Consider the following 14,240-nt stretch of genomic DNA (forward strand, 5'->3'; position numbering starts at 1 on the left):
TCGGGGAAGACGAAGTTCTTCGTCTTCCCAGACGAAGACGAAGCCGTCGTCTTCGTCTGGGAAGACGATCGTCTTCCCAGAAGAAGACGGTTGTCTTCCCTGGGAAGCCGATCGTCTTCCCAGACGAAGATGACGGCTTCGTCTTCGTCTGGGAAGACGAAGAACTTCGTCTTCCCCGACGAAGTTCTTCGTCTCCCACCGCTTTTCCGGCGACGATCGGGCCTCCAAATGGGAGGAAACCGATCACCGGAAGGAGAGGATTCTTCGGGAGGGAGAAGCCGTCGGCAACGGAGCCGGAGAGGTCGCCGGAGATTTCAAAACCAAACCCTAGGGTGAAACTGTCATTTTCTTAAACTTAGGCTGGGGGGAAATTTTTGTTTTCAAACTTTAGGGGGGCAAAAGGAGATAAAATTTTCAGGCGTTAGGGTTCTGTTAAATTTAACTAGCCATGGGTGGGTGTTTGGTATTTCCATAGTTAAAGGGGGGAAACTTGTCATTACAGCATACCTTGGGTGGGAAATAGTCGTTTGGCCTAATGTAATTAATAATTTGATATTGATTTAATGCACGTGACAATTTTGGAATTTTGCTGACCAACTGTGACATTTATTAATCCATGAATGATGCTGTCTTGGATGATATATGAATTTTCACATCACATCACATCACATCAAAGATTAAATGGAAAATTTAATCAGAAACATTTAAATGACAATTACTATTATAGATTGGGTACTTGCTTCTCAAGCTCCACCTAACACACTGGGGAAATGCTTGACCAAAGATAAAGACATTGACATTTTCAGTAAGGCCAAAAGACTATTTCTCACCGAAGATATACAGTGATATCTTAAATTTTTATTTTTTAAAAATTTAAATATCTATTTATAATCAAAATTTTAAAAATTTTTTTAATTAAAATTAAGTAAAATTATTATTTATAAAAAAATTAAAATTTTATTCTTTTTTTCTCTTTCATATTTAAAATTTTATATTTCTCTTAATCAAAAATTTAAAAAATAGCAAAAACCCCCTAGGATTCAACTGGAGGTGAGATAAAGGGAAAAAAATAGCAAGATTGATAGCTTAACAAATAAAAATTGGCATCAGAGAAAAAAGGAACAAAACTTAGAGGGGTTTTTACATTTTTTAAACTTTTCGTTTGAGGAAAATATAAATTTTTAAATATGAAAGAAAAAAATATAATAAAATTTTAATTTTTTTATAAATGATGATTTTATCTTTAGCCTTAACCAAAATTTTTAACAAAAATTTAGTTATAAATAGATATTTAAGTTTTAAAAAATTAGAGAATGAGATTTTGCTATACTTTGGGTGGAAAATAATCTTTTGGCCTATTAGTAAATAGCTAGCAAGCTACCTTTCTTCCCCAGGCATCCCTTCCTGTACCCAGTCAAAGAGAGATATTTAGTATTTACTAGCCGGAGGATCTGAATAAAGTCATTTATACTTGAGGGGGTGTAAATGAGTTTAATCAATATTCAAGGTCATCACTTTTTATTTTTCTTTAACAAAATTTATGAAATATTAAAATTTCTAAAAAAAATTTGAGATTAAATTTTTATAATACTTGTAAAACTCTTATTTTTTTAAAATATAATAATTATAAATTTAATTATTATATTTCAAATTTATTTATTTAATCAATAGAAATGATATAGTCAATTACTAATAAATGATTTTATTAGTAAAATTTCACTAAAAATTATAAAACTTAATTGCATCGTGGCATCAAGATAAAGTCGTACTTATTTTTTTGTCCCTTTGAATAATTAAAATTAATTTTAAGGATAGAATTAATAAAACCAAAGGGAAAATGTGAGTAGGCGTGATTGGCTTTAATGGGTGAATTCACGCCTACTAAATTAAAGCCACCACGCCTATTGACAGGATTTGTCTATTTCTACACGCAATTTTTTATTTTCTAGAATTAAATTATTTTTCTATCAATTTTCACTTTAAAAAAAATACAATATTTATCAATAAAAAATAACAAATCCATAACCCAAACAATAAAACATAAAGCAAACCCTGAAAATTGAAACAAACATAAAAACCAAAATACACTTTATACTAATTTTATATATACTGTTAAAAAAAATTCTTAGAAGAAGTGATTTTGGTGGAACAATAAAACTATGTGTGTTTAATTTAAATACACAAATAGATATATATTTATATATGTTATAATATGATTAAATCATTTTAAGTTAAAAAAAAAAATCTAATCATATGATAATATATATAATTATATATTTATTTATATATTCAAAATGAATATTTATAATATTTCTCTCAAGGAAAATTCTCTACTTTTGTTGGATATGAGTCAAATTTGGTCAAAATCTTGTTTATTTAGGGGAATAATTTTATCTAAACATTTTCTAATGGATGTAGTGAATGACTTGTAGAGCCTTGATTAATTTCGTATATACCCTTTTAAAAAAAAGTTATTTTAATTAATTATTTCTGACCGGTAGATACCATACCAAGAAATTTGAAAAGTAGATCAATAATGAAATTATATATTTTTGGAAACAAAACCCTGGATATACTAACGATAAATTTGAATCATTATTTTAATATTTAAAAGTTTTTTTTTTTATTATTCAAATTATTTATAAAAAATAATTTTTCTCTTAATTAAAATTATATTTTTTTAAATATATAATTATATATATATATTCTAAAATAAAAACAAAATAATATTTAATAATTTTATTCAGACATCCTTTGTATGACATTACTCTTAGGGTGCGTTTGGTTAAAAGTTTTTAAGATTACCTTGGTAATCTATCTTTTATTCCTTTGTTTGATTTGTCAGTAATAAAAGATTACAATAATCTTCTATTACCAATGCTGATGTGACAGGTAATATAGGTGGTAATCTGATTACCACCTTCACCTTAGGTATTTAAAGATTACTGGGGTAATCTTGAGTTTATTATAGAAAAATTATTATTTATTAATTTTTTGAGATAAAAATAAATTTATTTTTAATTAATATGACAAATAATATAAAAAATATTTAAAAATAATTATATTTAAGGGCATTTAAGTAAAATAATTTATTAGTAATCTTTTATTACCTTTAACAAAACACAATAATTATTTATATCTATCAAATTTTATCAAACGTAATAATCATTTATACCCAATAATCTTCTAAGTAATCTATATTCAAGATAATCTTTCTATTTTAGTAATCAAATATTACCAAATCAAACGCTCCCTTAAGTCAATCTAATCGAATCGAGGGATGTTTCCAAAAGAAATGGTCAACAACGGGGAGTTTTAGTTTAAGTCAGGGACCCACAACATTTGACGTGTAAGTCTGTTTGAGGGTACTCGCTCTGTAGCTCCCAACATCTTCATCCAATGCCTAGAATAGAGTCGAGATGGAATGGAAGTCAAGCGCAGCCAATCATGAATGGCGTTGACTGAGAATTCTTCTTTTACAAGTTTTGTGCGGTTTTTAATGGTGTGTTTCAGTCTATTCTCAGAAATACCCCCGTCTTTTTATATCAGACGAAACTTCCTTATTTGTGCAAATCTAAAATCTGATTCTTTTCTTTGTGTCTGATATGCTGCAGCACCGCCCTCTGCTTCAGTTGCTTGCAGTCTCTTGGTGAGAGCAAACTTAACATCTTTCCAAGTTTACTTTCCGCTTAAATATTTGTTTTATTTTGTTATTACTTCCATCACTGTGTGATCTGCCTCTGCTTAATTTGCTTCTTCAAATATTGCTCTACTTTGAACTTGATTTAGAGTTTTGATTTATGTTATGGATCAAAATTCCACTGGATTCCCTGATATTCATGATTTTCAATTCAATGATCCATCGCTTGTGTCTCATTTAAATCAATATCCAACTACTGAAAATGGATCCAAGTTCGCCATTGATTCACCAGATCTCAGCTTTTTGGATATCCCCTTTACTCCCCCTGACCCTGATCCTAGTATAATCATACCCTTGTCAACCTCCAGCCCAGAAATAGACTCTCTTGTTGATTCTAGGAGTTTGAGTCCAGATGGAAGCTTATTTGTTCCCTCAACCGGCTGGAGTCCTGAGGGACAAGCTTCCTCTCCTTCGGATGATAGTGAATCTTCAGACCCGGTTCTCAAATACATAAGTCAGATTCTTATGGAAGAGAACCTGGAAGATAAGCCATCTATGTTTTATAACACTTTTGCTCTGCAAGCCACTGAGCAATCATTGTATGATGTACTTGGTGAGCAGCAGCCACACTATCCTTCATCCTTTAATCAACCTCAACCTCAACCTCAACTCCAACTTCTTGTTGACCTCAATACCGATAGTTTAGCAAGTAACAGTACTTTTTCTAATAGTAGCAATGATATTTATAGTTATACTGGTGCCTTAACTAGCACCAGTAGTGGTACTAGTGATTTCGTTGATAGTCTATTCGTTGATGATATTGGAGAGTATAATCCCTCTCTGTCACAAATCGCACCTTCTGCTGGTTACCGTTTCCAATCCTATTCAGAGCAGCCCAGTTTGCAGTTTCCCAGTGAGCAGTTTTCGGTCAATCCACCAGAGACCATGACTACTTTTGGCCACGGGTTGATGACTTCTTCAGTGAATGAGCTTCTTGCTCAGAATATGTTTAGTGACGCAGAGTCTATACTGCTGTTTCAAAAGGGGTTGGAGGAAGCTAGTAAATTCCTTCCAACTGGTAATCAACTAATCATTGATTCAGAAAGCTACAGTCTTCCTAAGGGGCAAAAGGACAAGATTAACAAGGTGCTCATCAAGGAGGAGAAGGATGAGAGGGAAAACTCGCCTGCAGGATCAAGGGGTAGGAAGAATCACGAGCGTGAGGATGCAGGCTTAGAAGAAGAGAGGAGAAATAAGCAGTCGTCTGTTTTTGTGGAAGAGGCTGAATTATCTGACATGTTTGACAAGGTGTTGTTGTATTCTGGAGGTTCTAAATGTGGGCCTACAGTGTGCACCAATGAGGGTCAGGTTCAAGCTTTGCATACCGGATCAAGGAACAACTTGGAGCAAAATGGACAAGCCAATGGATCTGATGGTGGGAAATCTCGTGCAAGGAAGGCAAATAAGAAGGATACAGTGGATTTGAGGACTCTCTTGATCCTCTGCGCTCAAGCTGTTGCCACCAATGATTGCAGGACTGCTAATGAGCTACTGAAGCAGATTAGGCAGCACTCTTCGAAAACTGGTGATGGGTCTCAGAGGCTGGCCCATTATTTTGCAAATGGCCTTGAAGCACGTTTGGCAGGCAGTGGAACAGGAAACAAAAATTATTTTCCTCGCTTTGCTCACAAGAGAACAGCTGCCTCCATATTGAAAGCTTATAAAGTTTATCTTAATGCCAGTCCATTTAAGAAGTTTGCTCTTTACTTTTCAAATCATATGATTCTGAATGTAGCTGAAAAAGAAACAACTCTTCACATTGTAGATTTTGGTATTTTATACGGTTTTCAATGGCCAATGCTCATTCAATTTCTTGCAGAAAAATTTGATGGCCACCCTCCCAAACTACGCATAACCGGGATAGAGTTTCCCCAACCTGGTTTCAAACCAGCAGAAAGAATAGATGAGACCGGTTATCGCTTGGCAAAGTATTGTGAGCGCTTTAATGTTCCATTTGAGTACAATGGCATTGCATCACAGTACTGGGAAACTATCAAATTTGAAGACCTCAAGATTAATTCAAATGAGGTGGTTGCCGTGAATTGTCTGTACCGTTTTAACCACCTGCTTGATGAAACTGATGAAGTTAATTGTTCAAGGGATTCTGTCTTGAACTTAATCAGGAAGATAAATCCAGCTATTTTTGTCAATTCTATTACTAATGGGTTGTATAATGCTCCCTTCTTTGTCACACGATTTCGGGAGGCAATCTTCCACTACTCCTCATTGTTTGATATGTTTGATACTACTATGGGCCATGAAAGTCAAGAGAGATTGTTATTTGAGGAAGAGTTTTATTCGCGAGATGCAATAAATGCCATAGCTTGTGAGGGGTTGGAGAGGACTGAGAGGCCTGAGTCGTACAAGCAGTGGCATTCACGAACCATGAGGGCTGGGTTCAAGCCATTGCCAGTGTCCCAGGAGCTGATGGAGAAAGTTAGGTATAAGTTGAAGAAATTCTACCACAAGGACTTTGTAGTTGATGAAGATGGCAATTGGATGCTCCAGGGATGGAAGGGAAGGATTCTCTATGCTTCATCCAGTTGGATACCGGCATAGAGTGATCAGCGTATTTCTTAGAAGGATGGATCGAGAACTATGAGAATACTCTCCCCAGGGCAGAAAGGCAAGGACAACTTTGAAAGTAAATGAAGGTATTATTCCTAAGCAATTTCAGTTTGCTCTCCCTTACTTTAAGTGCACATGCACATATGTGATTCTACTGCTGCTGTTGTATTATATGGAGATATAAGCTTATTCTTTATGGAAACCTTGAAAGAAGCTAACTATTTTCCATTTCATTTTTGCAGAAAATTTAAAGTTGTCCTTCCTTCTTGCTGAAGAACCTTACCGGGTTGGTGTTACTGTGTGATTAACATATGGTTAAAGGCTTGTTGACCATTTATGATGTCAAGTAGTCTGATCTTAATGTTTTGTATAATACGATTATGGACATTGAACCATATGATAAGAGTGAGAGTTGGGATGTTCACCAATTCTTATATTGTGGAAGTTGCTGCCTTGTAGAAAATATTATATTATCGTGTAATGAATGCCCTTTTTCTTCATTGTCTTGCTTTTGGTGGGAATGAATATAACACTGACATTAGCTATCTTTGTATAAGAGTTTCCATATAGATTTGATATGTACAAATCCAATAGATTTGATGGTTACCATTAATCAGATTTGGTAATAATCTTAATCATATTTTGTTGTTTGTTTGGATAAGTATTCTATCGACATATTCTTTAGATTCCTTTTAGATTCAACCCTTCCACTATGGATTGGGTGTAATGGACATTTGAATTCAAGTTGGATGTGATATTCTCTTTCATCTAATTGTGTGATGTTTTAGTCTCACTCACAAAGTTGTCCTGACTTTCGAACGTTTATGAATGTATGCCTATGTCGTAATTGCCTTTTTATTCTCTTCCAACAATCTTTATCAAGCAGCCTTGCTGTCATGTAGACTTTGTGAGATCACTTAGTGACTTATTCTTCCTTGTGTAGCTCACTTTTGTTTCCATGTTTTCATCCCTTGATGCATCAAACTTAGATGAATTTCATAAAACCTCTATTTAACTAGTATAAGAATGATGCATGGATCCCCCTCTATAAGAATGATGCATGAACCTCTATCTATTAAGCAAACCACATTTTTGTGAGACATTACCACCCTGTCATATTGTCATATGAACTTTGTGCCTACCACCAATGAGTGGTCATTAAGAGGTATAACTTCCGAGTATAGTATCTTCAACCTTCCTTGACCCCTTTTAAGCTTTAGACTCAATTGTTTGAAAATGAAGTTATGAGTTGCTCGTATATCGATCATAATTTTGGTTTTATTGTCATTAAAATTTACTTATACAAAATGAAAAGTTGTAAGCCCTTTATTTGTACATGCTCTTTTGCATCTCTCTTTTCTTATGACACTTTTTGGATCTAAGAGATTCAATATGTGAGTCGTAATAAAAGATAAAAATATAATTTTTCGCTTTATTGTTGTATTTCTTATAAATAACCCAAACCAAGTTTATCTCTCCCAAACCCATCTTTACTTTTATCATTTGAGTTTGATGTTTCCTCGATCTATAATTTTCTTTTCTTCATATCTAAATCTTGCATTCATGACTTTAAGACACAAATGATAATAGATGACTTTAAGTAACCTTAAATATATACATAAATAACTCAAGAAAGATGAAGAGAAAATTCTTTTGTATTATTAAAGTTGTAAGAAAAAATATTTTCTCATGAGTATTCTCTGAACACTCTTTAAATCTAATCCTCCCACCATTGATAGGATCTAATGAACCCTTAAATTCGAAGGGTACGTAGTAGCTGGTTCTGCTGTATATATTTCCTGGGTTGTGTTTTGGCTATGTTTACTGCACTAACAAAAAGTGAATTTTGGATTTAATTTTTACCTGTTCTCTCATGTTCTGACTTTTCATTGCCGTTATTATTATCATTTGACATCACATCGTCGTCAATTTTTATATATATTTATAAATCTTCCTGCACGAGGTAGCCAGTCTTTGCTTCGGCCAATCGAAATGCAAACACGTTGCGAGGAAAATTTTGTTGGTGAGGTGAATGTGGTCCATTCTTGACATTTCTCTTTCACATTTGGTCCTCATTGTTTATGGAAAAGTTGATCAGTTAATAATAGAGCTGATTGGAAGAGCCAAGTGGCCTTTCAAAAGCGGAGTGTTTGAATAACTGTTCTGTAAAACATAATAATTTAGGGCAAATTTTCTTGTTTGGCGGCTGTAAATAAAACACATTCGGCCATGTAATGTGATTGGCAGTTGAAAAGAAGGGTCTGGTCTAGGCTTGCTTGAATTGTGATGGTTTTTAAGATTATTCATACTTTGTTTTATTTGAACATATGGCTTTTTACCCCTCCATGAGACACGGCAGCAATATTTTTCCTCCTTGACTCCAGCCAACCTCAAGAGCCAGTCTAACTTGTTGAGTCTCCCGTTCAAACAATTTTATTTATTATTAAAATATCATCTATTTTAAACGTATGATCTACTATAATTTTATAATATATATATATATATATAAAAAATACCTCTTTTGGATTTTGTCAAAGTGCAAACTACGGGTGTTAGAAGTCCAATAATATTATAATAAAAAATAATCAAATCATAATTACTAATCAATATCAAATTATTTACCATGCATAACTTGGAGTACAAACATAGATTTCTTGTGCAATCAATCGCAGGGGGTGAAAGGAGAAAGAAGAAAAGTCATTTGGGACAGTCAAAGGGACTTTGAAAAAGACCAAATCTTACTATATTGTAATTTAAGAAGAGATGAAATGAATGTGGTCATATCTCTTGCAGCGCAATGGGTCCATTACGTTTGGTAGATTGGCCCATACGTCATAAACACAATCACTAGAGGCTTTCATTTCATATATTAAAATGAAAATTCTATATCCTTCTTATAACTTTATCTTATACATACATACATACATACATACCATGCCAAGCATCTGCTAACTATGCCCTCTAAACTATAGTTAGTTTGCTTCAGTGCACTATGGTCTAAGGTGTTCAACATTTGAATTTAATTATTATATTTCAAGTTTATCTATATAATAAAATTAAATAAAAGATAATTTTTTTTTATATATTTGAACCAATCTTAAGAAAGCAAAATCCAGTACTTTAAGATAGTATTATTATCATGATAGTAGAATCATATATTATATTGTGTATCAAAAACTTAATTTTTCATATCATATATCAAATATTGTATCGTATTATATGATATAATTTTTAAAATATAAAATATAAATAAAATAATCAAAAATTTAATTGACATGTTATTATTTTAAAAAAAATATATCATAAATACTTTTGAAAAATTTATAATTTTTTATATATATTTTTACTATAACGTTATTTTCTTTAAAATGTATATCAACAATATGTATCATATTACATAATTCACCTATTATATTTTATTAATTTAATGTATTTTATAATATATATTATTTTTTATTTATATTATATTATATTATAAAATATATATTACACATGATAAAATATTGATATATATAATTATTATAAAATTAGGTAAAGTCAAACATTTTTTGTGAACATATATATAATAGTGAATATGAAAATGAAAGTAGATAAATGTTGATAAGACAAAGGAAAAAATGTGCAATAATTAGATGCCTTCATTGGAAGGAAGAGCTTTCATAGGGGAAGATCAGATGGCAAGTAATGAGATGTCAGAATCATTCACATGACAACATGCTGTAGATGATAAGTTGGTCAAATTTTCTTGTGGATCAAGCTAGGTGTTTGTTGAAAAGTCAACCTTAATGTATGTGTCTTCCTCTCTATTACACAAACATACAAGGATTGCCCATTTTCCCTTAAAAAGACAGAAATGCTGGCCCTGTGCCTGCGTATGTATGGGTGGCGGCTTATTTCCTCTCACTACAACCACTAGATTGCGGATTTTCCTGGAAGGTTCAATAATTTCATAATCACATCAATTGCCTCCTTTTTATATGCTAGGATCAGAGCCCATTCCACTAGCCAGTGTCCATTTCCATTCTCTTGAATCTTCAACCTGCCAAGCTTTCTTTGAGCTAATCTTGAATCTTCTGCAACTGTTCACTGTCGATCTCTTTATTATTTATTTATTTTTCCTTATTTTCCTATCAAGTTTGAATATTAAATCACTATTCTTTGATTCAGTTCGTTTCTGGATCCCAAAAATTTTGCCACAAGTTTCAGATTTACTTCATTCCTTAATCAAGAATAGTCTATGGATGCCGTTTTTGAAGGATTTCCTGGTTCCATGAATGGAATCAAATTTGATCACCATGGCTCAGTTTCATCTTGTTCCAATCAGAATCTGGTTAATGGGTTGAAACTCAATCATGACTCAATAGATTATCATCCACCTAATCTTCAAACCAATCCACAAAGTGACCCTTTTCCATCTTGGGAGTCGAGCTCAGATGGAGATTCTCCGGATAGCTCTGATCACTCTAATGCTGTTCTCAAGTACATTAGTGAAATCCTTATGGAAGAAGATTTGGAGGGGAAACCCTGCATGTTACAGGATTGTTTGGCCCTCCAAGCTAAAGAAAAGTCCTTCTATGATGCCATTGGCCAGAAATACCCCACTTCACTTAATCAGACGCTTCCTTGTCTAGGGAAATACATTGAAAAACCAGATGATATATTCACCAGGAGTTCTAGCAGTATTGATAGCTCTGACAGCTATTATTCTTCTACCAATTTGCTTGATTCTCCTGAAAGTACCTTACATATACCAGATTTGTTCAGTGAGATGCTGATGCAGTTCTCTGGAGGAGTAGGGGAAGCTAGCAACGTTGCTTTAAATCTGCACCCACAACCACTGCATCTAGAAGAGGTTTTGGGGAGCTCAATCGGAGATGGGAGGCAGCATTCATCTAATGGATCAAGGGGAAGGAAAATTGACCAACGTGAGGATAGTGATGAGCTTGAAGAAGGGAGGAGCAACAAGCATTCAGCTTTTTCTCTTGCAGAGTTTGACCAATCAGAGATGGATGAAGTATTGCTGTGCAAGTCTGGGAAAAATGAGTCTTTGTCAAGTTCTTCTGGCTCTGGCCAAGAATTGCCAAACGGATCAAATAGGAAAGCGCAGCAGAATGCGCAATTAAAAGGGTCTAATGGTAAAGCAGCACGTACAAAGAAAAAGGCTCATAAAAGAGAAGTAGTAGATTTGTGGTCTCTGCTAACTCAATGTGCACAAGCTGTGGCTAGTAATGACCAAAGGTCTGCAAACGAGCTACTCAAGCAGATTAGGCAGCACTCTTCTGCTTTTGGTGATGGAAACCAAAGATTGGCTCATTACTTTGCTAACGGTCTTGAGGCACGGCTTGTTGTCTCTCAGACACCAGTATATTCGCACATAAGCAATAGAACATCTGCAGCTGATATCCTAAAGGCTTACCGGGTTCATGTTACTTCATGTCCCTTCACCGGAATGTCATTTTTGATGGCAAACAGAACAATTGCAAAACTAGCAGAGAAAGCAACAAGGCTTCACATCATTGACTTTGGCATTTGCTATGGCTTTCAGTGGCCTTGCTTGATTCAGCATCTTTCTGAAAGGAGTGGTGGACCTCCCATGCTTCGCATCACAGGCATTGAGCTTCCCCAACCGGGTTTCCGGCCGGCAGAAAGAGTTGAAGAAACAGGGCGGCGCTTGAAAAGTTACTGTGAAAGATTTAAGGTCCCATTTGACTACCATGTTATAGCACAGAAATGGGAAACCATCAAATTAGAAGATCTCAAGATTGACAGAGATGAGGTAACAGTAGTCAACTCTTTGTACAGAATGAAGAACCTCCCAGATGACACAGCAATAGATAGCAGCCCAAGGGATACCGTCTTACAATTGATCAAGGATATTAATCCAGACTTATTCATCCATGGGATTGTTAACGGCACTCACAATGCACCTTTCTTTCTCACAAGATTCCGGGAGGCATTATACCACTTCTCCGCTTTGTTTGATATGTATGATGCCAATATACCGAGCGAAGATGAGGCGAGGATACTGTTTGAGAGAGAAGTGTTTGCAATGGATGCTGTTAATGCCATTGCATGTGAGGGTATAGAGAGAGTAGAAAGGCCAGAGACACATAAGCAGTGGCAGGTGAGAACTCGGAGGGCTGGCTTCAGGAAAGTCCCATTAGACCAGGAACTTTTTACAACTGTGAGGAATAGAGTGAAAACAAAATATCATCCGGATTTTGTTGTTGATGAGGATAGCCATTGGATGCTGCAGGGATGGAAAGGAAGAGTACTCTATGCTCTTTCTTTCTGGAAACCTGTTCAAGACTAGGGAGTTATAATTAGTTACATAAAGCCAGTCATATGATGCAGTATCTTTCTTTCTATTATTAGTAACTATTGTACAGCCATATGGCTTAATAGTGGCAGCAATATCTAGTTTGCTAAGCTGTCAGCTGTGTTGTTATGATGCAATATAGGAAATTTCAGTGCTTTTAGTTTGTGATTCAGTTTTTGAGTTGACATGCATCTAATGTTAAAAGAATCAACCATCAAGCTGATAAAACTCTGGGTCCAAATGACCTTATGCCTGAAAACTCTTCGAAAACTCTTCTTTTGCTACTCAAACTATTCTTTCAGGCATGTGCTGGCTGTTGTAGTAATGTAATAGGAAGTCTCAAAGCTTTCTGTTGCTTGTGTTTATGGTCTTCAGTCTTTTAGTGATGTTACTGCAACAAGCTTAAACCTTCTTTTGTTTAAGCAGTTGGCTTTCCATTTTTATTTTTGAGGGTCAAAACATGAGTGTTGCGAAATCAGGGAAATATACTACAAATCAAGACCAAGAGTAGATGGAATATATTAGAACTCATACAGAAGATTTAATAATTTAGCTTGATTGGTAAAGTCTGCATCTATGGACAAGATAAAAATCCAAATACATAGAAAAATTTTACCCAGGAGACGAATGGCGTAAGATCTAATCAATATACAAAAACCTTATAACTTGCATTATCGTAAGATTATGAAACAAGCAGTTTAATTCTATACTATGAGTGTAACAGATGAACAAAACAACAAAAGTTTATATTTATTTAAAGGTAAAAGAAAGTGCAAGGAAAAGGTCAGTTTCAGGTGCAATGAATCTGTACATGGTGACAATTGCAATCACCAAGGCTTTTCAATTTTTTATTAGGCAATTATTGATGAGAATGTAATTTAAATATATGAGTGCGTCCCTTTTACTGGTGCCACTGCAGCAGCTACTGACTCAATGAAAAGCATAGTCTTTTGGCATCATTTTCTTTAGGTTTTCTTAAATTGTAACAGTAGTGGATTTCCATGCTGCAATGGGTTCAGTGAAAGTAACCGATAAAGTTGAAACCTTTGGCGACAGATTGCTGTAATTTAACCCATTAATGGACCATCTTAATTCTTAGATTTAAGCTTTCCTGGGTGATGGTCAGTGGAGGATCTGTTGGAAAGAGACTGAAGTTGGCAAGAAAATGGCAGTCAAGGGCAGCCATTGTAGGATTACGCTAATGTTAAAGAGGAGAAAAGTAAGCATCATTCTCAACAACTCTGCATGAATGAGATTTTAATTTAATACCAAGCTCCTGCAAGAAGATGAGATAAGGAAAGATTAGTCAAATCATTTAGATAGATTAATGGGAGTCTAAAAAGGATTGTACTCTTGAATAAGACTATTACAAATTCATATTTACTGACTGAGTTTAAAAGTTTGATATTAATATATTAATAAGAAGATTTAAACTTGTTTATTTTTCTTTTATAATAAAATATCTATCTGAACTAAGTTTTAATATTATTACATTGAGTAAAAACTAATCACATTGAATATGAGAAATTCTAAATTTAATAATTCTATAATTATTAAATCTAATAAATTAAAATTTTAATTTTGATATATTATCAGAAGAAACTTAAATTTATATTTTCTTATACATAAAATATTTTCCTTCCTTAAACTTAT

General features: G+C 34.0%; 2 protein-coding genes across 2 annotated transcripts; both read left to right on the forward strand.

Annotated features, from left to right (window-relative positions):
- The first annotated feature begins 3,374 nt into the window (after positions 1 to 3,374).
- On the forward strand, positions 3,375 to 6,768 carry LOC123197464 (scarecrow-like protein 34). Its single transcript, XM_044611784.1, has 3 exons — positions 3,375 to 3,502; positions 3,615 to 6,354; positions 6,511 to 6,768. Exon 2 carries the CDS (start codon positions 3,806 to 3,808, stop codon positions 6,257 to 6,259), a length of 2,454 nt encoding a protein of 817 aa, XP_044467719.1. The 5' UTR covers positions 3,375 to 3,502; positions 3,615 to 3,805; the 3' UTR covers positions 6,260 to 6,354; positions 6,511 to 6,768.
- Positions 6,769 to 10,150: 3,382 nt separating this feature from the next.
- LOC123209807 (scarecrow-like protein 30) lies at positions 10,151 to 12,759 on the forward strand. The gene has a single exon (XM_044627962.1). It carries the CDS (start codon positions 10,506 to 10,508, stop codon positions 12,579 to 12,581), a length of 2,076 nt encoding a protein of 691 aa, XP_044483897.1. The 5' UTR covers positions 10,151 to 10,505; the 3' UTR covers positions 12,582 to 12,759.
- The last annotated feature ends 1,481 nt before the right edge of the window (positions 12,760 to 14,240 follow it).

This window comes from Mangifera indica, chromosome 2 (assembly GCF_011075055.1).
Source record: "Mangifera indica cultivar Alphonso chromosome 2, CATAS_Mindica_2.1, whole genome shotgun sequence".
Classification (NCBI taxonomy): Eukaryota; Viridiplantae; Streptophyta; class Magnoliopsida; order Sapindales; family Anacardiaceae; genus Mangifera; species Mangifera indica.

Coding starts and splice junctions, on each gene's coding strand:
- LOC123197464 (XM_044611784.1), top strand. CDS start 3,806: ATGGATCAAAATTCCACTGGATTCCCTGATATTCATGATTTTCAATTC.
- LOC123209807 (XM_044627962.1), top strand. CDS start 10,506: ATGGATGCCGTTTTTGAAGGATTTCCTGGTTCCATGAATGGAATCAAA.